Source organism: Cutaneotrichosporon cavernicola (assembly GCF_030864355.1).
Source record: "Cutaneotrichosporon cavernicola HIS019 DNA, chromosome: 4".
Lineage (NCBI taxonomy): Eukaryota > Fungi > Basidiomycota > Tremellomycetes > Trichosporonales > Trichosporonaceae > Cutaneotrichosporon > Cutaneotrichosporon cavernicola.
Window position 1 is genome coordinate 2,117,670 of NC_083396.1, and position 23,512 is coordinate 2,141,181.

A 23,512-nucleotide genomic window follows, 5' to 3' on the forward strand; every position below is an offset into this window, starting at 1 on the left:
GGGCAAGTTGACACTCGCCACTGATGAATGCATGATGCCAGTCCAATGGGTGCGGTAGACGGCATCAGTAAAAAATGACAGCGATTGTCCTTGGACTGCCACAGTAAGAGTTGAGCCGTACTTGTCTTCAAACGTTTCCTTGTCCGGCTGCTCCTTCCCCTGGCAATCTAAACCCCTCGCATGCAATCTACAACACTATGTCTACTTGATCAGCGCGGCGACCTCCGGTTCGCCCATCCACCTGTCGTTCCCACGGATGATGTCGCGCGCCTCGCGCGCCGGTCGTGCAATCGGCCCATCCCCACCCACGCTGGCATTGATCTTGCGCACAATGTCCTCGGGCACCTCGCCACCTAGCTCGAGGAACGCGTCAGGCGTGCGCTCAAGCACGGCCAGGATCGCGATGCTCATCAGTGGTGTAGGTGGTGTCGGGGCAGCGAGGAACGCGTCGACGACAGGGCGGATAGTCTCCACGTCGTGCAGTGCCAGGCCGGCGATGACAGACCCGACGGCCTTGTTGTACGCGTCGCTCGGCGAGTCTGCAAACGCCTCCTCGACAACCTCGATGATCGAGCCCTTGGCCGCCGCTCCGATGTTCTTGCCTGCGCTCGAGCACACGGCAGCTAGGGCCAACATCACAGAGGGCGCAATGTCCTTCTCGGCACTTCGGACACCCCCGATCAGCTCGGTGATCAGCGGGTCCACACGCGGCTGGTGCTTCATCAACTCCCCGAGACCCGTAGCAGCGCGGTTGCGCACCACCAACGACACCGAGTCGGATGCCGACTTGACAAACGTGCGCGTGAGCTGCGGGTGGAAGGGGCGCACGAGCTGAGGCACCTCCTCGAGCAGGATCGTGAGAGCCTGGAGGATGGCACTCTTGATCTGAGGCGCGATCGACTGGCCTGAGATGACACGAATGAGGGGACCAGTGAGCTGGATGATGTACGGCTTGATCGCCGCCTCGGTGGTCCGCTGTACAAGGTCTCCAACACCCAGAGCGGCCTGCTCGCGCTGCTCCTGCGTGCCGCTGAGCACACCCGCCAGGAGAATCGGCACAATCGACTGCGCGCCCTTAGGACGCGAGAAGCCCGGCACGGTGCGCCCAGGTGCGCCAGTGCCCTCGATCGCGCGGCGGAGGGGCACGACAAGGTCCTCGAGCTCGCTCTTGTCGACCGTCTTGACAAAGTGCTCGAGCGCCTCCCAGGCCGCAGTGACGACCTCCTCGACAGGGTCATCGAACAGTGACACAAGTATCCGCACCCAGTCGACGCGGTACTCCTCCGTGTCCGCATCGTTGACCTGGCACATGGTTCCAAAGATGTTGCACGCCGTGGCGCGGCGCACAGGGTTGGCGTCCTTGGCCCAGCCGATGAGCAGCATCTCGAGGAGGTGCACGCCGTCGGGGTCGGTGACCGACCCGACGAGTGACTCGACCGCCTCGTTGAGCTCCTCGCGGACGTCCTCCTCTGGGTTCGCCTCGAGTGACTTGACAAGCGAGCCGAGAAGCGAGTCGATGCGGCGGTTGAGCGCGGTGCCGGCCACGCGCACAAGGGCGCTGATAGCGCGAGCGTTGAACGCCGAAATGGGCTGCGCGGTGAGGGTTGGCAGGAGCACGGGGAACACGCTGTTGGCGCGCACGCTCATGACCTCCTGCAGAGCCTGTAGCGCCGTCTCTGAGCTCTCGCCGGGGTTGCGCATGGCCTCGAGCAGCGTGGGAATGGTCTGGTCGATGGCCTTGGCGCCCATGAAGTGCTGCATGGTGTCGAACGTGCGCGCAGCAGCGGCACGAACGTCCGGCGACGGGTCGACGAGAGCGTCGCGGACAGCCGCGATGATGACCTCCTCGTGCGCCTCGATGGCGTCCTTGGAGGCCGACGTCATGACGTCGGAGAACGCGAGACATGCGCCCTCCTTGGTACGCAGGTCGGGTGACGCGATCGCCTTCTTGAGAATCGGCACAATCTCGCCAACGATGCGCTCGCCGTTCTTGCGACACAGTTCGCCGATGGTGCGCGACGCTGTCTCCTGCTGCTCGACGGTCTCCGAGCCGAGGAGGGAGACGAGGAGCTGCATGAGCACGGGCAGGATCTCGCGGGTGGTGCGCGGCGTGTTGTGCACAAGCGCCTTCCAGATGTGGATCGACGACTGGCGGACGCTGCTGACGGTGTCCTGGCGCACAATGTAGAGTGTAGCGAGGACTCGGTCGCGGCGCTCCTGGCCAAGGGCCTCGGTGAGCGCCGTGCGCGTCTGGTCGGCGGTACGCGCAGCCGTCTCGTCCTCCTCGAGCTCGACCTTGCCGCTGATACCGGTGACGCGGTAGAGCAGCTCGCCGGTGAGCGAGATGGACGATTGGCGGATACGCCACGAGCTGTCGAGCATGCCCTTCTCGAGCTCGGGGAGCAGAAGCTCAACGGCCTTGTTCGAGTAGTTCGAGATGATCATCTTACCGGCGCGCATCGACGCCTCTCGCACGTACTCGGAATCGTCTGCGAGACCGTTGAGGATCGGCTGGATGACGCGGCCAAGGTGGGGTGAGAAGCGATGGCCAAACGTCGCGGGGAGGTAGATTAACAACGAGATGAAGCCCTCACGCACGTGTGCGCGCGGGCTGGCGGTGCTCGCGATGATCTCGGGCAGGAGAGCCTCGAGGCGGTCCATACCGAGGCCGGAGAGGACCTCGGAGAGGCCCTGAGCGGCGCCCTGGCGGTCGACACCGCTCGAGTCGGTGCGGAGCATGCCAAGGAGCCGGTCCACGAGGTCCGGGAAGTTGGTCTCGCCGAGACGCTCGACAAGTGTTCCGAGCGACTTGGCCGCGGTGGCACGTGCTTCCGGCACGGGGTCGACAAGGACGTCGTGGACGAGCGGCATGAGCTCGGCGAGGTAGGGAACAAAGTCGCGGACCTCGGTGAGCGAGGCCATGTTGCCGACGATCTGGACCGACTTGCGCTTGGTCTCGGAGCTGCGCTGCTTGAGACCACGATCGATAATAGGCATGACGAGCGCGAGCGACGGCGCGTCAAGGTAGTGCTCGAACGTCGTCTTGAGCAGGTACCCGAGCGCGCTGTTCGTCTTCCCCGTTGGGTCGGCGAGGGCGTTCATGAGCTTCTTCTGGATAGCCTTGATCTCGGGGTTCTGGAGGACCTCGCCGAAGCCATTGAGTGCAGAGTTGGCGGCCGACTTGACCTGGGCGTGCGAGTCGTTGATAACGCCAGTGAGATGAGGGATGATGGTAGGGAGCGAGACCGACAGCTGGCGGGGAGCACAGAAGGCCATGGATCCAAGCAGCTCGATCGAGCCCTTCTTGGTGCGCCACTGCTTCTCCTCGAGACCCTCGAGGAGGGTGGGCAGAATGAGCTTGACGCAGTGGCCCGAGATGCGCGACATGATGACCTTTGCGGCGTATTGTGTCGCCTCACGCACGTACTTGTTGGTATCGCCGAAGAGCGCGAGCATCTGGGGGATGATCTGGACAATGTACGGCTCGAAGACGCGGCCGAGCGTGGCGGAGAGCGTCTCAAAGGCGAGGAGCGCGCCCTCGCGGGTCTCGAACACGTCCTTGTCCTCAGCGGCCTCAGTGAGCTTGTCCATGAGGTCGTACTCCTTGAGCGAGCGGAGGCCACGACCCTTAACAACACCCGCGATACCGTAAGCAGCACCGCGACGGTGGGCGTACTTGGCGCCAGTGGTGAGGGTCGAGAACAAGCGGTCGACAAGGTACTCGGTCTCCTCCGACGACATGCCCTGCACGAGAGCGGGGAGACAGTCGGCGACGGCGGACTGGACGAGCTCAGAAGGAGTGTTCAGCGCCTCGACGAGACGGTCAACGGCCTTGGGAATGCGCTCGTCCGAGGCGTCAAGGTGGCCGGCGAGTCGACCGAAAAGAATAACAACAGCCTCCTTGATATAGTCGGACGCCTGCGACTTTGAGCTCTTCGCGAGCTCCTTATCGAACATGGCCATGAGGCCGGCGACGTCCTTGCCACCGTGGATGTCGACAAGCGCAGTGGCGGCGTTCAGCATGTTGCGGCGCACCTCCTCGTGACGGTCACCGAGGGCCTCCTTCTTGATCAGGAACTTGAGCACGGGGGTGACCTGCGAGTCGGGAACCATAGCCGCAACCTTCTCGAGCGTCGAGGCAATGGCCACGCGTGCCTCCCAGGGGTCAGGGCGGTTGACGGTCTCCGGGATGATCATCCCGAAGCGGTCGTACTCGGGTTCAAGGAGCTTGGCCTTCTCGACGTACAGGTCCTGGAGACCGGCGAGGGTGGCGTCGATCTGGGACGGGTACTGCTGCACGGCGTCGGCGAGGGCAGCCGACGCACCGGTGCGGACGGCGCCACTGGAGTGCGCGAGATACTTCAGCAACGAGTCGAGGTACGTCTCGGGGACGTCAAAGCCGTTCTCCTCCCAGACATTATCAGCAAGACCGGCGTTGGTCTCGTCCGAGTCGTGTGTCGAGATGAAGAGCTCCTCCGAGTAGTTCAAGTCGGTGAGGTCGACGGGCTGGAGAGCCTGCAGCACCGAGTTGCGCACACCCGAGTCGGGAGAAAGCGTGCCGCTGATAAGGGCTGCAATCTCACTAGGCGTTGCGACATCCTGGATCGCAGCGCCGAGGTCAGCCAAGACCGCCGAGGCATCCTTTGCAAGGCGCGTGTAGGTGCCGATGATCTGGATGAGGTCCTTGATCGTGTGGAGGCGGGGGTACCGTGAGTCATGAAACTCGCCGACGCATGAGCCGATGATGCCGACGACCAGAGTGAGCTGCTCCTGCGCCTGCTCACTATGGGACGACTCGCAGCCGACTCCCCCGAGGGCGACAACGCGCGACATGAGCATGCTCACAAGAGCATACGTCGTGCTGTCGAGCGGAATCTTCGATGCGGCGAAGTTGATTTGGTGGAGCACACGGGTGACCTGCTCACCGACCCCCTCCTCCTGGTAGTCGTCGGGGACGAACGGCGCACCGAACGCGCGGAGCAGCACAGCGGCGACCATGCGACGGTACTCGCCAATACGGGGAGCCGAGAGGGTCGACAGCTTGATGAAGACGTCGAAGGCGCGGCCATCCACGAGGAACGCGCCCGGGCCAAACACACTGCTGAGAAGCAGGTCGGCGATGGTGCCGACCTTGGCCTCGACAGCCGAGACGGGCGAGTCGGTGAGGGCAGCCACGAGCTCAAGGCCGCGGCGCAGGCGGGCCTGTGTGGTGGCGATCTGCTCGCGCACGGCCTTCTCCTTGCGCAGCTGCGCAGCCACCAGCGCCTTGTCCTGCTTGGAGAGGTTGGTGGCGATCTTGGTCGCCTGCTTCTTCGCGAGCTGCTCGCGCACCTCTTGCTCCCACTTCTCAATGTCGTAGTTCTTGCGGTTCTTGTTTTCGACCTCGTCCTTCTTGGTCGAGAGGACGTCAACGAAGAGCTTGTCCTCGGGGGTTGCCCAGATGCCGCGCTCCTCGAGGCCGATGAAGTCGAGGTTCTGAGGGTCAAGGTCCCCGCGCGCCTTCTCAACGACGTCAGCAACAAACTCGACTGGGTCGATGAAGGCGAGCGTCGCGATCGCACGGTAAGCGGCCTCTGCGAAGCGGGGGTCCTTGGGTGGCGCAGCGGCCGCCTCCCAGAGGAGGTTGAGGATGTGCCCATGCTTGAGCTGGACAAGCGTCGCGGGGTCGAGGCCATGCGACTGCACAAGCGAGATCCACGAGACGGTCGAGGCCTCTCCAATCTCAGGGTGGTGGGCGAGCACGACGAGATCGGCGGCGATGTCCTCAAGCATTGCCTTGTCGGCCTTGTCAGACTTGACAACGGACGCGTCTAGGAGCGCGCCGATCTGGCGAGAACGCGACGGGAACACCTCTGCGTCCTCTCCCGGGGCACGCTTCTTGAGAGCAGCAGCACGGGCCAGGTCGCGCAAGCGGAGCCACGCAGTGAGGGACTCGCGCACGATCTTTGCGGTGAGCAGCGGCTGCTCCTTGGCGAGAGCAGTGACCGTGGTGAGGGTGTCGCGGCGGACAGTGGGGTGCTTCGAGTCGAACGCGAGGTGAATCAGGCCGAGGCCGAGAGCGACGCGAACGTCCTCTTCAGCCAGGCCTTCGCCACGGAGAACGAGAACCTGGAGCGCCCGCAGGAACCAGAGGTCGTCCTGGAGAGTCGAGAGCTTGGTGTAAGCCTTGTCGTTGAGGATGAAGGAGGGCTTCGGGGTAAGGGTGAGGACGCCCTGCATAGCTGGCCCATCGATCAGCTTGGCAGCGACCGGGAGTGCCTTGAGAGGCCCGAGGCCAAGCGCGACAGCGACGTAACCCTCGAGGAAGCCGGCTGCGTTGGCGGGCGCGCACCCGCTGGCTGTCTTCAGGTTACCCTCGAGTGCGGGGACCAGCGAACCGAGGATCTTCTGGCCCTCTGACGAGAACTTGTCGTCCGCGTGGACGGACCACACTGCGGAGCCGACAGCACTAGAGAGCGCTCTCCTGGCTGACAGCTTCGTCGACGCGAGCTCCTTGATCAGCGCAGTTGCCGCAGCGGGGGCGACAGCCTTGTCCGACGTGAGCGCAGTGGAGAGATGGGCGCCAAGCGCCACGGCCATAGCGTTGAGCGCGTGCTCGTTAGCCTCCTTGGCGACAAGTGTTGGAACGGTGTCCACCACAACAGAGGACGCGGCCGAAGGAATCGCCGCCACCATGTTGTAGAGCGCGACGCGCTGCTCAGCACTCGCCGACTTGCCTGCCTTGGGGAGGGCAAGCAGCTCAGCCGCGAGCTTGGACAGCGACTCGGGCTTAGACGTCCGCTTCACGACCGCCTTGAGGAGCACGACTGCCTTGGCACGCGTCTCGGCGTTCGACGACTTGGACGCCGAGATAGTGGAAGGGATGAGTTTGGCAGGAATGATGGACGAGATGTCGATCTCACAGCAGTCGAGGAGGTCGGCAGTGACTGTGATCAGCTACGTGCACCGCTGCGAGCTATACTCACGCGTCAGTGCAATCTCTGGGGACCGCAGCATCATGCGCTCAGCCGTTGGGATGAGCTTGCCAGTGAGGTCAGCCTCAGTGACAAAGTTGGAGAGGAACTCGCGTAGCGCCAACTGGACATCAGCAACGTTGTGGCAGTGCCACTCACAGGCACGTGAGGAGGGAGGGCCGTCTTGGTGGAGAGGATGTGCGCGGAGTAGTAGTTGAGCAAGGCGTCCTGGAGTCAGCTCGGATCCGGGAGCGATTCACCTTCTGGCCCTCGATGACGGCGCGCCCCTCGGGCTGCCCCTTGGCTGGCTTGGCTCTAAGGGAAACGCTGACGATGTGACCCAGCAGCACGGCAGCGCGCGCTGGAACAGGCACCTTCGTGGTGAGGACCTTGATGAGATCGGGGAACGCTGCGCGCATGGGTCTAAGCACGCGCCAGACGCGCACGTTCAGCTTGCGCAGAAGGCGTTCTGGGCGGCGTCCCTTCATGCCCGCCGCGCGCTCGCTGATCGCATCGAGCACGGTCGCGAGGGCGACAAAAAGGTCCGCGCACTGCGCCGAGGTTGCAAACACGTCGCCTCTAGACTTGCGCAGCGTTGCGATGAGGGTGAGGACGAGCATGAGCTGGGGCTGAAGCGAGGTGGGGGTCGATCTGGTGTCAGCTATATCCTACCTAGGCCAGCAACCTACGACTTGGGCGAAGCGACAGCCTTGTCGACCTCCGCTCGCGACCACTTGACGAGCTTGTCGCCAAGCTTCTGCGCCTGTTGTTGCCTCTCGTCACGCACAACAAGCTCGGCAAGCACACCGACGTCCGCCTCAACTGCGCGCAGATCCTGCATAAGGACCAGCGACGACAGGAGCGCCTGCAAGAGCGCAGGCACCTGAGTCTGCACAGGCACTGGCGTAAGCGATACCATCACGGTAACCTACATTCGTCAGTGACGTAGAAGTAGCGCGCGATGAAGGCGTCGCGGCGCTTGGCGCTGCGGTCCAGCAGCGCCGGCCGGACCTTGGGCATCACCGCATCCCAGTCAATGTTGCGCTCGCGGCCCTCCTTGGCGTTAACCTCGTCGCTGTCCGAATCGCTCGAGCTGTCACTGTCGCTATCACTGTCATTGTCACTGCTGGAGCTGCTGGACGACGAGGCAGCCTTCTTGGCGGGGACGTCGGGCTCGGTGACGGCCGACGAATCCGAGTCCGAGTCCGAGTCGTACGCCTCCTTCTTGGACGGCTTCTTGCCCTTGTCGAGCCACGAGCCGACCTTGTCTGCGGGGGCCATCTCGGGCTCGGCTTGCAGCTTCTTGATTGGGTTGGGCGGAATGTTGGGCAGGGATCGGGAAGAGAATGGGCGGGCAAGGTGGTGAGGGGAGTAGGCGTATTCACCCCTCTTTTAGAGAGAATGGAGGAGATGTGAGGGGGGAGTAGGGGAAGACGATGCGTCTTGGAACAGACACTGGCCGAGTTGCTCGTCGATTTCGAGATGCCGACTTGGATCGAAACGTCGAAGTCGCGACTTCAGGCACTAATTAATGACATGTACTCGGATATCACGTATTATCAAACACGTGGACGGAATTAGAGATAATCCCGACAGTTGGCATCAAAATCATACATGCCCGGAAGCAAAATGAGGCAGCGTCGGAGCACTGAATTTGGTTGTCGCCGTCGACGTCTGTTTCCCATCCCTCAACACCAAAAGCCATGCCTTCCCGTTTCTCCAAGACTAGTGAGCTACTCGCCACCGACAGCATCGACCGCACGGCTAACATCCAGGGAAGCACCGCGGGCACGTCTCTGCCGTACGTCTTGGTCGCGCGTTTCGCGCCTTGTGTGGCGCGGAGTTGTTTCTGCGAAGTCTCGCACGACTTGAATGAAGTCGGGAACTCGAGAACCTCCGCGCCTGTGTTGGGGAGGATTATGCTAATTGACAGGGTCACGGCCGTGTCGGCAAGCACCGCAAGCACCCCGGTGGTCGTGGTCTCGCCGGTGGTCAGCACGTATGTGCACGAGATTGACAGGAACTGACGGCAGCACCACCGTACCAACTTCGACAAGTTCCACCCTGGTTACTTCGGCAAGGTCGGTATGCGCCACTACCACCTCCTGAGTGAGTATCGCGATCGCGGCGTCGAGAGGATAGTGGAAGGAGTGGAAAGGTTGATGAGGTCGGGTGGGAAGGAGTGAAGGGAGCTAGGGACAGGTGCAGAGAGCGGCAAAGTTTAGCACGCCCTGGCACTGTCAGCGCTCCGCAGCGGAACCACACAGTACAGCTGCTAACAGCGCAGAGAACCACGGCTACTGCCCGACCATGAACGTCGACAAGCTTGTCTCGCTTCCCGAGGCCCAGGCTGACGTCCCCGCTGGCACCGTCCCCGTTATCGACCTCGTCCAGCTCGGCACGTTCAAGCTCCTCGGCAAGGGCAAGGTCGACCGCCCCTTCATCGTCAAGACCCGCTTCATCTCGAAGCAGGCTGAGGAGAAGATCAAGGAGGCCGGCGGTGTCGTCAAGCTCATTGCCTAAATGGCGTGACGACGGGTGGACTTCGGCTAGAGGGGATCGGCTGCATAGGATATGCAACCGTGTACAATCCAGTGTGGCGTGTGGTGTAGATTGGCGATCTGGCGAGGAGGTAGCGTTTAGCGTTCAGTTTCTGTCGAGAGACATATGAGCTCAGTATGTGGTTCAAGCAGAAGCAAGCTCTACTGTTGGGGAAGTGGAGTACGCGCAGGTTCGTGTCGCCGCCCAGTGTTTAGCTGCGTTCTCGGTCGTGTACAATGTTCATGAGCAGGTCAAGCGAGCAGCTGCGAGCAGATAAAGACGAGTTTTCACGTTGCGAACATGACAGTTCAGAGGTCTGCTATCGTCCAACACTAGGATCGGATATACAAGGAGCTCGTCGACCCTCGGTCGGTGGATCGACAGTCGGCCTCGTCCCTTCGGCGATCTGCTCGTGCGCGCCCGTGCAAAGTTAGAGACCCGAGCAACAAGAATTGAAAGTCGGTGAACAACGCTGAGAAGCACTTTCTTCATTTAACTGCCACAGCGGGATTCATCTGATCTAATGAACAGTGCTATCCTGGATTTGTGGCGATTTGTGGTGTGTCGATGACATTTCGTCACCCTGGACCCTCGCTTTCGAAGCTCACCCTGGACCAGCGCAGTCCACGAATAGATCTGAACCACGCTGTGTATGAGAATAGATCATGCCGCACAGCAGCAGGGTTCACTCTTGTTCACACTTCGAGACCCCGACGTCTGGCCTCGACATTCTTTCAGATGCTCTCTGCAACTGCGACCCATACATCCCAGCTACCCAAGCGGGAGACAGCAGTGGGGCTCGCCATGACCCGGGGACAGAACAGTGGTAGACTGGGTCACTGAACGCGACTGAGGACTTGCTTTCTCACTCCTCTACATTCCCATCGTCACTCGGACGATGTCAACGTACTCCGTCGCCATGCATGTTAAGCGACCCCATGACGTACTGAGAAGCATGGCCGTCGGCCTGAACCTTGCACTCCATTCCACGACTCGTCGACCTCCACTCGCATCCTCCGCCGTCTCGGCCATACGATCGGCCATCAACAAGTTACCGACGGCCGGCGGGCAACGGTTATCAGATGCCGGAGTGGGCCCAGCTGCCTCCCACGACGGTACATAACCAACACTAATCCAACCCAACTCTACAAGTTCCCTCAACCATTTTCACAACCATGGGCAAGACAATCACCTTCGCTCCCGGCCTTGACGTTCCCACCCCAGGCCTGGGGACAATGTCCCTCTCCCCTTTCGTCTACGGCGAAGTGGATGACAACGAGTCTCTTGTGACACTCAAGACGGCCCTCGATATCGGCTGTACTTTCTGGGACAGTGCGGTTCTCTATGGCGCGGGACAGAACGAGACCCTCCTCGGCCGGTTTTTCAAGGAGAATCCTGGGGCTAGGGAGAAGATCACCCTGGCGAGCAAGTGCGCCTTCGACATCTACAAGCCCGATGTGAGCTACAGGCTACAGACACAGACCTCGGACTGAGGCTCGCTTCACACCTGCTGACCCCAGCCGACCACCCGGTTCAAGATCACCAACTCGCCCGCCCACATTGCCCAGTTCATCGAGGAGAGTAAGGAACGTCTCGGCTCGTACCCCGACATCTATTACCTCCACCGCATGGATCCCGACACGCCGCTCGAGGAGAGTATTCCGGCTCTCCAGAAGCTCAAGGACGATGGCAAGGTCAAGTATATTGGCCTGAGCGAGTGTAATGCCGACACGCTGCGTAAGGCGTGCAAGAGTGAGTTGCACCGAGCGAGCGAGGTTTGGGTGGGAGGCGGGAGGGGCCCTAGAGGCGAAGCGGGAGAAACGACCTTAAACTCACTCCAGTCGCCCACATCGACGTCCTCCAGATCGAGTACGGCCCGTTCGACCAGAGTGCCGAAGAGAACGGCCTCATGGCCGCGGCACGCGAGCTTGGCGTCACAGTCGTCGGCTACTCGCCCCTCGGCCGCGGCATGTTGGCCGGTACGATCCGTTCCCGTGCCGACTTGGAGGAGAACGACTTCCGCCGCTTCCTCCCGCAATACACCGACGAGGCGATTGCGCACAACGTCGCCATTGCCGACCGCTTCGCCGCCCTCGGTGCCAAGAAGGGTGCCACCGCGGCGCAGATCGTCCTCGCGTGGGTGGCTGAGAAGGGGGTCATTCCGATCTTTGGTACGCGCAAGGCCGAGCGCGTAAAGGACAACTTTGCCGCTAACAAGATTACTTTTACGGCCCAGGAGAAGAAGGAGATTGATGAGCTCGTGGCCGATAATGCCCCACAGGGAGACCGGTACCCTCCTAGCATGATGGCTAGTGTCGGCCGATAGTGATACTCGATAGTGATACATGCTATACTACAGTTAGAGGAGACCGTTGCACCACCTGTTGCCATATACATCTGTTGCTGGCCAGCCAGTGTTCGCTGACCCGTCACCCAGGGCGTTGTTGCCTGTTACGAAGGCGTAGCTCTCATTAGCGTTGAAGTGGCGCCGGGGACAGTTCCATTGCAGTGAGGAGGGACAGAGCTGCGAGACACGCGTGCATGTATTGATGCACGGCATGAGCTCGAAATAGTCGATAGGGTATGTTGGGGTTCCCGTGCTGCTCGAGATATTGGTGTTGCGCGGAGACTCGAGTGTCCGGTCGAGGCGGTATGGGGATTGCGGGCCGCTGGGATCGACATCGACAAACGCCACGTCGTCGCCAGCGCATTGGGGCAGTACGAGACGGCACAACCACTCGCGGTAGGCCGCGTAACAGTCGGCGCAGTCCGACACAAACGAGTACCGGTCGCGCCCGCAGGCACCTGTGAGCACCGAGACCTCGAACGCTTGCAGGCTAGCGGCGATGAAGTCGGCGTACTCTTGCGGAATGGCCGAGAGCGTACTCGGGCTATCGGAGAGCGGCGAGGCATATCCCACGCCAGGGCACATGGTCGTCGGGAGGAGGAGCGGGCAGCGGAAGGTCGCCTGCTTAGTCGTGAACCACGCGGGCTGCGACATTGTGATGCCGTCCGCGCCGACCGCCCATACCGTGTAGTTGGTGCTGGGCTTGAGGTTGCCGAAAACCACGTAGTCTCGGAACCCGGCGGTGCCGCCCACCGTTGTCCACATGCTTCCGTTGCTGTTCACTGTCGGCGTGTCCGCGGGTGGGAGGAGCGCGACTTCCGCTCTGATCGCGGCAGCGCTATTGCTCAACTCGGACGGTGTCGATGACGTCGGGAGCACGACAAAGGTCACGGACTGTGCACGCCCGCCGAAGAGGAACGTATTGTTGTTCGCCGCCTCGCTCCCGTTCAGGATCGCCTTGAAGTCGGGAAGAGACAGCTCGGGCCCCGGCAGCGTATAGTTTGGGTACTTGGGTTGGGGAGGTTTGTCCGCTAGACGGAGGGGAGAAAAGACGAGGGCCTCGGTCGCACTCGAATCGCCAAAGTACGGGTGTGTCGCATCGATGCCCCCGACTTTGGTGTAGTCAAAGTATCCACCCGGTGGTGTGTCCAGCACAGTGTATCCCAGGTAGACGGTCACGTTCCCTGCGCCGATGAGTGTGGGGTCGAGGATGACATCGTCGTTGATCCCGCGCCCGATGAGGAGGCGTGGTGCGACCGCACTGTGGTTCGCAACGTTCCAGTTCCGGTCGACCCCGTGCGTCCAGTTCCCAAAGCCGTTATCCCACACAATCTGCCAGCTGTTCCCCTCGCCAATGTTGTATCCCGTACGCGCGCTGCCGCCAGAGGTGCGCGACCGCCGCCCGTCGTGAGGGAGGTAATTGTCCTCGGTCGTGACGATGACTTTTGGGAGCGGCTCCGAGCCGTTAGGTGCCAGCTGCCCGATATTGAGGATGACACCGAGCGCGCGGTCCGTCACGTTGTTCGCAAAGTGCGCAAGGAACGCCGGTGCTGTTCGGTTCAGCGTAAAGTTGTATGTCACGCCCTCGTCGGCGAGGAGCACGGTCGGCGCGACTTCGTACGCCGACCTGGTGGTTGTTGCAGTGGAGGTTCCGCTAGAAGAGGAGCGGGAGAGGAAGGTCGGGGAGGTTCGGACGGTGGAGGACGAGACCGAGGCGGACGACGTGCTCGATGTCGACGTCGACGTCTCGGTTCCGGTATTCCCGGCTTGGTCCTGCCCTAGGGAGAGGGGTAGGAGGACAAGGAGGAAAAGGGTGACGAGCGGGAGTCGCAGTCGCAACCGTGGTCGCCCGGATCGACGCATAGTCGCCTCAGTCGCCTCAGAACGCCATCTGAGCATGCGTAGCGTTGTGGGTAGAGTAGTACCAAGAGTTCAAGAGGCGGTGTTGCACTCTACAATGAGCTGGAGCTCGAGATTAGGAGGCACGTGGTTTCAACGTGACAATGGCTCGACACGAGCTTTCCATTAACGTGACAACACTAACTCTAACGAATACTCAAAGACTCTGGACTATCAACAACAGCATCCAACATACCAAACGGCCCAGCACCCAGCGCACCCCATCATCCACATCCTCAGCTTGTCCTCTGTTGTGCACAGCTCGCACTGTGCAACGTGCGAGACACCCTGCTCTCCCACCTCTTGCGTTCCAGCCAGCACCCTCTCCGGTGGCCCGTGCGGCGCATCACACGCGCCTCTCCTTCCTTCCTCTCTTATTCGTCCCCCATGCCGCGCAAACACCGACCACGAACGACAACTCTCTATCTCCCCCCTCCAGAGCAGGTTGAGCCCTCTCAGCAGAACCTCGATGTATTGCTGGCTGCGCAGCAAATAGCACACGAGCGGGGTCACGCGTTCGACATTGAGAGCTTTCTCTCCCCAACGCAGAGGGAGGAGTATCTTTCCCTATTGGAGAAAGAGAGCGAGAAGAGCGGGGAGGGGAGTGGTAGTGGTAGTGGTAGTGGCAGTGGCAGTGGTAGTGGGGATGGGAGTGGGGACGGGACACCAGACGAGCCAGCCACCAAGCGGCCGCGCCCACTTAGTGTTGGGCCAGCTGCGCATTGGCGATCGCGACTGCTGGCGGGGCGGAGCACACGTTCCACTACACCCCGCATCAAGCCCGAACCAGATGGGAGCGCACCGGGCACGCCGACGAACCACTCTTTACGCGATCGAGACAAGGCGAAACAGGAGGTTGTGCTCCCTGCAGACCGGCCCGATATCCAAGCGTCCGCCTCGTATTGGTGAGCTTGAGATCTGGAGATAGCTGACAGCAGGAATCACCTGCTTGTACAAGCGCGAGAAGCACGAGGGCCGCAGTGGGACTACAACACTCAGATGCTCATGTTTGACCAGCACACGGACAAGTATTACTCTCAAGGACTTCCCGAACCGCCCACTCCACCACGTCCTCCACCCAAGAAACTCGCCGAGGTGCCGAACGGCGAGCCAAACGGCGAGGACAAGGGCAAAGCGCCTGAGGTTGCGCCTGCGCGTCCACCACCAGCGCAGCCGAGCACGCCCACGCGCTTTCCAGCCCCGACACCTGCTGGGACAAGTGGCGCGGGCCCCAGTGCGAGTGGGTCCGCGGCGCCACCAGGTCCCTCGCAGAGCCCACAGAACCAGGGCCCCAACCAGAACCACCTCCCGCCCCATCTGCGCATGCAGGCGGCCGCGCAGGCAAACGTGCAGGCGCAGGCGCTCGCGCTAGGTCAGAGCGGCGGTTTCAACCTCAACCCCATGCTCATGCAGGGTCGGCCGGCGGGGATTAACCCAATGTCACTGATGGGTGGGATGGGCGGGATGCAGATGGGACAGATGGGGCCGCCAGGCGGTCCGCAGGGGCAGGGGCCCATGGTTGGTGGATGGAGCGGGGAGCAGGGGTTCCAACAGAACGGGTAGACGTACCAGGGGAGTTGCCGCCGTAGCGATGTCATTCTTGCTGCTGTTGCCTGCGCGGTAACGGCCGGAGACACCTAACCAAGGCTAAGGAAAACGCATAGCTAAAAAAACACATACTCATCACACAACGATACAATCTCTGGGAAGATCTAAGAGGGGAATGCAAAGAGAAAAGGAAGATTCGGGTGAAGGTTGGGAGTCGAGAGCAGAGGATGTTACGGGGCGCATCAGCGGCTCAATGAGTGTCCTTGAGGGCCATGGCAATGATGAGCTTGTGATAGGGAAGGCTTCAGTGAGCAATCTTCCGGTTGACCACTTACAGGTTAACGAGCGCCCACTCCTCCTTCTCGCTGAGGCTGTTGACATACCCGCGAATGCTCATGGTGATGTCGCTCCGCTTCTTCCCGCGGTACTTGGGCTGGGGTGAGCTGGACACACCCAACCTACTTACAGGAGAGACCTTGTTGACGTAACGAATCACTTCAAGCCGCTGTGGATGCTCTAGGCCCCAGAAGATGGGTAGATACTGCCGCGGGCACTTGGTAACGTTGAGGCGACGGAGAAGCTGGTCGCCCCCCGACGTGAGAACCTTGAGGACACGCGTGGGTGGCATGGCGGAGAGCGCTTCGAGGGTCAGCTCCTCAAGGTTGATGTTGGTGAGAAGCTCTGTAACCTCCTCGACCTCGGAGCTAAGGGCCGATGCAGTCTTATTGTGACCGTTACTCGACTCAGCCATGTTTTCCGAGCTGACAGATCCAGACTCGGAGGCCTCATTGGTTCCGGGCAGTTCCTGCTTGTGCGTGGTTGTAGCGCCGATCACGCCACACACGGCGACGTCGTCCTTGGGGATGGACATGGAATCCTGCGCCGGTGAAGGGAAGTTCCAGTTCTCGCGCCGGAAGTGGGGCCCGCGGAAGTTTGGTCGGTGATGAGTGACCTTGATCCACTTGGAGCCAAGTTTGGTGTTGTCCATGTTTGTGATCGCAACGTTGGCTGTTGTTAGGGTTTGGAACCACGGTTGACTCACCGTCCTCGGCGAACGCGAACTTGACGAAGCCGAACCCCCGCGAGCGCCCCAAAGGGTCACGCATGATCCGGGTAGACTTAATGGGACCAAAACGAGCGAAGACGTCGTGCAGGAACGTGGCACTGATATCAGGTTCGAGTTCCTGCAAGTTAGATTCTCGCCAGTGATTGTTCAGCCTACCCGGATAATGAGGTTGCACGGGTCGATAGAGCCAAAGGGAATGGGGCCCGCCTCCGGCATGGACTTGAAGTGGCGCTGGTTGGGACCAACGTGTTGCAGAACTTGACCGTCGCTGGCAACTAAACCACCGTCAACCTTGTACCACTGAGACTTGGGACCGGGTCCCTTGTGGTTCTTGAATCCCCCGCTGTTGCGGCGTAGGGGGACTGTCTCCCATGGCGGCGACGGCAGTGGGACACCACCACTGAACTTGTGGTGGTTAGCCCACGGGACCGGCGCAAAACCAGGAGAAACCGACTGGTCCTCGAACTGGCGTCCGCCGAACATGCTGGGCGGCGGGCGACCAGTGTTTCCTCGCCGCCACGATCCATTTCGGTGGCTTGAGGCCTTACCACTGGCGAGGCCGTCTGCTTGCGAATCTGTGTCAGTAGGCCGCGGGTCAGGGCGTGGAGGAAGTGGGTGCGTGGCTGGCGACGGCGGAGTTGGAGGCAGCGATACGACAGCAGGCTGCTGCGTCGCCGAAAGCTGTTCCACAGACTGCTGGTTAGGCCGGATTTTCATCGCGGGGTGCGACAACATTGGTGGCCCGTCCATGAGTAGGGTTGGCGGGGGCGGTGGCATGGAGAACATGGGAGGAGCCACGGCGTGCTGAGTCTGTCCAGCAACTGCCAAATTCTGCTCCGGGACAACTGGAGGCGCCATCAGAGGAGGCTGTGCCTGCATTTGCATGGTGATGTTGTCGGGCATTGGCGTCGGCATGAGGTTGGGAGGAGGGGGACAATCCGGGGAGAAGGTAGGAGGCTGCCAAGGACCTCCCATCATCCCCATAGGCGGCTGCCATGGAGACCCGTTAGGTTCGAATGGCTGCTGCCACGACGCTGGAGGGAGATCCCAAGGCCGGGGTGGCCAAGGTGTGCCCTTGGGAATGAAGGTCAGGTCCTTGACGACCGAACTAGTGTCAGCGGTTTCCTCTGCCTGTCTGACGCACACTTTCAGTTCCCGGAGGAAGCCAGTCGCGTTGGTGTCGCTCTCAAACTTGGCAGCCTCATCCTCGTGCCAGAAGTCAATAATGGCCTTCCAGGGTATCGTGCTCTTGGCCGGCCCGTCCATCTCGAAGCTGACGGAGACGGTCTTGATCGATCCCCATGAGCGGGCACAGTCCCAAATGTCCCCTTCGAGGGGCCGGTTGATAGCGGCTTCCTCATTGGCGGGTCGCACGATGCGCGGTGCGACGTTGGTGAGTGGCATACCCGCGCGCTGGCCCGGCCAAGGCGAGATGACCATCCTAAGTTGGCCAAGGAGATACGGGTGCGTCTCAAGAATGGCCAGGGCCTTCTCCGCTGCAATCGTCAGCAACATCGCTGGTCGACCCACCCTGCAAGCGTCCCCGGAAGGTGACCTGTCCTGAATGTAAGCACGAGAACATCAGTCTCGACCTACCATGCTTCGGCATCCAAGAATAGTAGTCGTCAGGATAGATTCGGTGGACGGGGTGCACTGCTGGCATAAGCGAGAGTGAGGTCGGCTCAACACCCTGGCGCTTGAGAATCTCGTAAATCTCCTCCTCAGTGCCCTCGTGACTATCATGAGCAATGCTGCTGATGAAGAGGGTCGTGTGCGGCTGGTGGTGAGCGTAATCGACCACGTTGGCCTACGAGGTAAGGCTGAGGGCGGGCAGACGCGCCGAAGACTGGCGGCCCAACATTCATGTGCGGGGGCGGAGGAAGTGCCATTGGGTGGGAGAAGGGCGAAGAGTGCATGGCCATGTTGTTGGTAGGCATTGGCGGCGATCCCACCCCCAAGATGACGGTTGGCATCGGAGGGGAACCGATGGGCTCGAACCCGAGCGCAGAGGGAGGAGGGCCAGCAGGGCCATCAGTGGGGCTGTAAAGCTTAAAGGGAGAGCCATGGAGACCTGGGGGAAACATGGGTCCGTTCCACGGCGGAAGAGGAGCCATCCCTAGCATGGGCGGCGACATGGCCAGGTGTGGCGGGAGCCCCTCAACGGGAGGAATGGGGCCCATGGGAACAAACGGGGGCGGAGGGCAGTGCATGGTCTGAGGGTGATGCGCAAGATGAGGAGGGGGAAGGAAGTGGTGCATGGGTGGTGGCGAGAACATGGTACCGTGAGGGGTAATGGGAGGGGGGTAGGTCTCAAGGACGGACGAGGTTTCACTGCGCTCACTGCCGCCACCCGAGGAAGGATGAGGCGGGGCAGTGGGAATGAAGGCGGGGAGAGGGTCGTGGTTGTTCATGTCGGCTTGTGGAGAATGTTGATGTGACTGGGAGAGGAGTCAGCAGCGTAAGGAGGAGATGGAACATACAGTCTGATAGTGGAGGGAAGGGTGTTGAGCGGAATGCTAGGATGCGAGTGTGCGAGTGGTAGGAGAGATATTTATCACACAAATAGGTTGGCAGGTGTCATGTAGGTCGGTCGAGTTTGAGAGTGGGATAGGAATGAGGAGGAGGATAGGGTCCCGAAGCTAGAGGAGATGAGATGAGGTGTAAGAGTTTTATTGCAATGTTCTCTGTTGAAAGAGTTTGCTGTTGTGAAGAAGGAAGGCGATGAGTAAAAGGGAAAGAGGTAGAGAGAGTGTGAGAGAGACAAATGTTAGTACAGAGTGACCTTGCTGCAGTGCTTGGTTAAGGGCATGAGGGTTAATCTATAGGTGGCTGTGGTGGAGGTAAAGGTTTAGTGCACGGACCCCTTGGTTTCACACAGCGACGACGACGACGACGACGACGACGAATGAGGTGTTGAGGGCGCATCAGTTGAAATCAGGCTGTCGCGTGGATGTACAGTCCATAGCCCTCCCTCAAATATCCTATATCCCTATAACGCCACAACGCCACATTCAGTTGAATCGCCACCCATTCCACAACTAGACTCAAACACCCTCTACCCCTTTGACCTTTAACTCGAGCACTGACTGACCACTAGCCTCGTTTCGCAGCCTTTGGACAAGAGTTCCCTCCGGGGCCGCAAGGCAACCTCATCAAGACGTCATCCCCGATTAGACTCACCCATTTCACCCTCGAGCCTCGAGCAGAATCCGCCTCAGCAGAGGTCCTTCGCTTTCGGGTGAGTGTTGAATGCGACGTGACCCTAGCACGTGCTCGGCGCCTAATCGTGCCGTCAATTCGTCAAGGGATGAGGGAGCTGGTCATGTTGATGGCGGTACATCCACCTGCATTGAATTGGTCAACATGGCCACGTGCACCTGGTTGACGGTTGTCTTAGACTTCCTCTTAATGTTTTTATTCACCCAGCTGCCCGTATCTCCCTTGACTCCTCCCAGAATGGCGGAGGCCAGCCATCTATCTCCGGCCCTCACACTCGTCATCCCGTCCGCACCGGACGGTTGTTGATCACGTGACCTATAGATAGTACGCTGCTGTAAGGGACGGGGCATCTCCTCTCCAGTGATCTGTTCTGCCGCTCACTCTGTTCTGCCGCTCACTCTGTTGGGCCTACCTACATGGGCTGTTGTCATGAAACATATGAGGTTGTAAGTAATTTTTGCAACCTCAGATTAGGTAGTCAACTACCCTACAACGCAATAGACACCTTCTGTGGTGTTGTAAGGTAGTCATTCTGTAGGCGTCATGGGTCGTTGAGACTACCTAAACTCGGGCTACAAAATATGGTTAGGTGATCATAGGTGCGGCTTCGATGGTACCTTGATTTCGGGGGAGGAGGTGCGGACACAGGCACGATGGCAACGTACAGTTCAGAGGTAGAGTCACGTCCGTTAGCTGTGCTGCGCCAATGCCACAGAGCTTACGTTCACTTTGGCCCAGTACGAGTTGTTTCGCGCAGCGAGGCTGGGGGATCCTTGATCCGTTGTAGACAGTGGGCAAGTCGGCTATGCATTTTAAGGGGTCGATTAAATATATGGAATGGAGTCGCGCCGCATTGAATTAGACTGGTTAGCATGTCTTGGGCTTACCAGGCTGGCTAGGCAGGGCTGGACCCGCTGGACCCGTTGGACCCGCTGGACCCGCTGGACCCGCTGGACCCGCTGGACCCCTTGGCCTTTGGCTTTGATGTGCTCTATGTTCTCCATGTTCTTCACCCCTTACTCTAATCAATAAGAAACATATCCAATTTAAATCATAACAATTGATCGACATTAGCCTGTTTGTGACATTGACCCTTAAGACCCTGAAGGCGAAGACTGGTGCTGCTATGACCAGCAAAGTGGGATCTGTACCTTTATATGTAAACCCTGAGATTGAAGCAATAAGACGTACCCTTGAGCCCGTTGTAATCGTTAAGAATAGCCACTTAAACCTACATCGGAGGCGTCATGCCGTACTTTCCCTCACCCCCTCTGGCTCTGCCCTTTTGGCTCTTTTGCCCTACTAGGGCTTGGATGTGACCAACTGGTGCCTACTGAGCCTACTGAGCCTACTGAGCCTACTAAGCCTGCTGAGCCTGCTGAGCCTGCTGGACCTGCTGTCACAAGCAAGTCAAGGCTCTATACACTGTATGGCGCTCAGCTCGCCTGTGCCTTCTCACTCAATATCTTCCGCAATCTCTCGATCTCTCAACCTCTCTACAACCTAACCTCATTCTACATCCTCCTAATCTATTGCAGCCCCTCTACTCTACGGCTACGGCCGACCCTCAACCATGCCCCCATTAAACCGCTACCTCGGCCTCGTCTTCATCATCGCCATCGTTGTCACCCTTCATTTTCTCTTCTTCAGTCCCTCGCCCCTTGACTTGAGCGTCATTATTCCAGCCGGATCACGAACAAGGCCACCTCCCAACTATAACCCGGGCTTGGCACCAGGCCATGGTTCACCACAAGCGGTCAGCCTCGGGCAACCAGTTGCAGCAATGACACACCACCCTCTGCAGACCCTCAACGACGACTTGCTCCCAAACGACCTAGAGTTTGACGAACGGGGTCTCTTGACCTTTGATTCGGACAAGCACAACGGTCATCCTGTCGAGTTGCTCATTGAGCGTGCCAAACTCATAGTGGCCGCGATGGAAGAGCGCATATCCAAGGTTGACTCTATCCAGGCCGCCGTCGCAGACTACAAGGCCGCGTATGGCATGGTACCTCCACGTGGCTTTGACGCTTGGTGAGGCGCGTCGCAAGACTAAACTGACAATTCAGGTTCAAGTACACGCAGGAGACCAAGGCTGTCTCGGCCTCATCATTGCTGTCCATGGCACAAAAGCCGTTTGTTCAGTACCTTTCGCTCTCTGGGCCCGAGCTGAGGAAGCGCATCGACACTGAGGCTACCAACGAGTTAATGTTCTCATTCACATTTGTGCCAAACGGAGAAGGCGACATGGGTACCGAGTGTGATAGCGAGCCGGGCTGGTTCCCTGAAGACTACTCAAAGCGAGGGCGTGGCCGTGTCAAGGTCAATGGCGCATCTGCATGGAAGTTTCGCTGCAAGTGAGCTCGTCAGCACTTCATAAGCTAATGCCCAGCAACACGCTCTCCCTCCTCCTCCCCGTGCTCAAGCACCTCCCGGACGAGTTCTTCACCATGAGTCCGCCTGTGACCATGCTGTTCCACACCGACGATGGTCCACGAGGGCAAGTTCAGTGAGTCTCCTTCCCTGAGATCGAATTGGACACAGACTCACACACCGTAGCCACGGCTTCCAAACTCGTGCGGAAAGCATGGGTAAGGTGTTCAAGACTTGGTCGCCGCAGCAGCTCGAGGCGGCGGAGAATGCCATGCGCTGGACGTCAGGCTGGCAGTGGACGTGCCCGGATGACAGTCCCCTGAAGCGCTCCGAGGTCGACATTGTGCTCAACGACATGCCACTGCACCAGACGGCAGTGAACCGCAAGGACTTTGTGGCCGATTACAACATGGCCATGGACGTTTGCTACAACCCCAACCTGCGTGATCTACAATCTGCCGCGCTGCTTGACATGCGCTTTTCCAACGTCCCACTCGCGCCGTACGTGTCACAGTGCCGTACGCTGCGCAGCTCGGACATCGTCGCCGTCCCTCTTGACGGTGCGTGGGATGAACCGCAGATCATCCCGTGGACCGAAAAGAAGCCGATGGTGTTCTGGCGCGGCTCTGCGACCGGGCTTTACCACGACCTCAAGTTTCCCTGGCAAAAGTCGCAGCGAGAGCGGTTACACACCTTTGCCAACAACATGTCAGACATAACGGTGCCGGTGCTCGTTGACTCTGACGGTGACGCCAAGACCGCCCACTTCCGCGTCAAGGACATGAGTACCAAGTGGTTTGATATTGGGCTGGCTGGTGGGCCAGTACAGTGCAACGATAAGGACGGCTCGTGCGAACGCCTTGACAAGGCTTTCAAGTGGCGCACGTACGTGAACAAGGAGGAGAGCGTGGCAAACAAGTTTGTTGTCGACGTCGACGGCAACGCGTGGAGTTCGCGCTTCCGCCGGCTCCTGGCCTCGAACAATGTCGTCATGAAGGCGAGCATGTACCCCGAGTGGCTCTCACAACTACTCGTCCCGTGGTACCATTATGTACCGGTGCGGGCAGACTATTCGGACATTTAGTGAGTGCACTCGCTAACAGTGACGCGAGAACCGCGGGCTGACCGCAGCGACATTATGGCTTTCTTCGATGGCGCACCAGACAGGTCAACCAAAGGACGTGACGACCTGGCCGAAGAGATTGCCAAGAATGCGCTGCACCTCACCAAGACGCGGTGGCGCGATCAGGACATGGCGTCGTTCATGCTCCTCATGATGCTCGAGTACTGGCGGATGCTGCATGACGACCGCGAGGCCGGCTCGTTCCGGCTGGGGAGGACTCCGGTTTGAAACGATGTGATTGTGGGCTAGCGTAAGGACTGTTCGGGTAATCGGTTTCTTCCATTAGTGTCTTACTTGTATGCATGATAGTATCCCAGTAAGATGACAGCCAGTCTGGCCAGTCTACGACGACTACAACAAGACTGGTAGGTCTGGGCGGCGTAGCGGCGTGCCTGGTGGTAATGCTAGGTGGAGGTGCACCACGTCGTGGACGTGAACCTTGC

The 23,512-nt window shown here is 59.9% G+C and overlaps 7 protein-coding genes across 7 annotated transcripts; 4 read left to right on the forward strand and 3 right to left on the reverse strand.

The window, feature by feature from the left end:
- Window positions 1-201: 201 nt before the first annotated feature.
- Window positions 202-8,234, reverse strand: GCN1 (uncharacterized protein; the record flags this gene model as incomplete). The annotated part of the gene is made up of 6 exons (XM_060600695.1): window positions 202-6,926; window positions 6,966-7,077; window positions 7,113-7,181; window positions 7,214-7,604; window positions 7,643-7,853; window positions 7,886-8,234. 6 exons carry the CDS (start codon window positions 8,232-8,234, stop codon window positions 202-204), a joined length of 7,857 nt encoding a protein of 2,618 aa, XP_060457263.1.
- A 422-nt stretch (window positions 8,235-8,656) lies between these two features.
- On the forward strand, window positions 8,657-9,476 carry RPL28 (uncharacterized protein; the record flags this gene model as incomplete). Its single annotated transcript, XM_060600696.1, has 5 exons — window positions 8,657-8,681; window positions 8,729-8,754; window positions 8,887-8,952; window positions 8,987-9,062; window positions 9,241-9,476. 5 exons carry the CDS (start codon window positions 8,657-8,659, stop codon window positions 9,474-9,476), a joined length of 429 nt encoding a protein of 142 aa, XP_060457264.1.
- A 1,193-nt stretch (window positions 9,477-10,669) lies between these two features.
- CcaverHIS019_0408200 (uncharacterized protein) lies at window positions 10,670-11,820 on the forward strand (the record flags this gene model as incomplete). Its single annotated transcript, XM_060600697.1, has 3 exons — window positions 10,670-10,951; window positions 11,015-11,246; window positions 11,336-11,820. The coding sequence occupies 3 exons, from the start codon at window positions 10,670-10,672 to the stop codon at window positions 11,818-11,820; spliced, it is 999 nt and encodes a 332-aa protein (XP_060457265.1).
- Window positions 11,821-11,853: 33 nt separating this feature from the next.
- MID1 (uncharacterized protein) lies at window positions 11,854-13,740 on the reverse strand (the record flags this gene model as incomplete). The annotated part of the gene is made up of 1 exon (XM_060600698.1): window positions 11,854-13,740. One exon carries the CDS (start codon window positions 13,738-13,740, stop codon window positions 11,854-11,856), a length of 1,887 nt encoding a protein of 628 aa, XP_060457266.1.
- A 999-nt stretch (window positions 13,741-14,739) lies between these two features.
- On the forward strand, window positions 14,740-15,303 carry CcaverHIS019_0408220 (uncharacterized protein; the record flags this gene model as incomplete). Its single annotated transcript, XM_060600699.1, has 1 exon — window positions 14,740-15,303. The coding sequence occupies one exon, from the start codon at window positions 14,740-14,742 to the stop codon at window positions 15,301-15,303; it is 564 nt and encodes a 187-aa protein (XP_060457267.1).
- Window positions 15,304-15,538: 235 nt separating this feature from the next.
- On the reverse strand, window positions 15,539-18,765 carry CcaverHIS019_0408230 (uncharacterized protein; the record flags this gene model as incomplete). The annotated part of the gene is made up of 9 exons (XM_060600701.1): window positions 15,539-15,590; window positions 15,624-15,721; window positions 15,755-16,296; window positions 16,331-16,472; window positions 16,511-17,462; window positions 17,499-17,850; window positions 17,885-17,914; window positions 17,951-18,131; window positions 18,166-18,765. The coding sequence occupies 9 exons, from the start codon at window positions 18,763-18,765 to the stop codon at window positions 15,539-15,541; spliced, it is 2,949 nt and encodes a 982-aa protein (XP_060457268.1).
- A 2,381-nt stretch (window positions 18,766-21,146) lies between these two features.
- CcaverHIS019_0408240 (uncharacterized protein) lies at window positions 21,147-23,297 on the forward strand (the record flags this gene model as incomplete). The annotated part of the gene is made up of 5 exons (XM_060600702.1): window positions 21,147-21,607; window positions 21,643-21,930; window positions 21,966-22,082; window positions 22,133-23,029; window positions 23,078-23,297. The coding sequence occupies 5 exons, from the start codon at window positions 21,147-21,149 to the stop codon at window positions 23,295-23,297; spliced, it is 1,983 nt and encodes a 660-aa protein (XP_060457269.1).
- Between the last annotated feature and the right edge of the window lie 215 nt (window positions 23,298-23,512).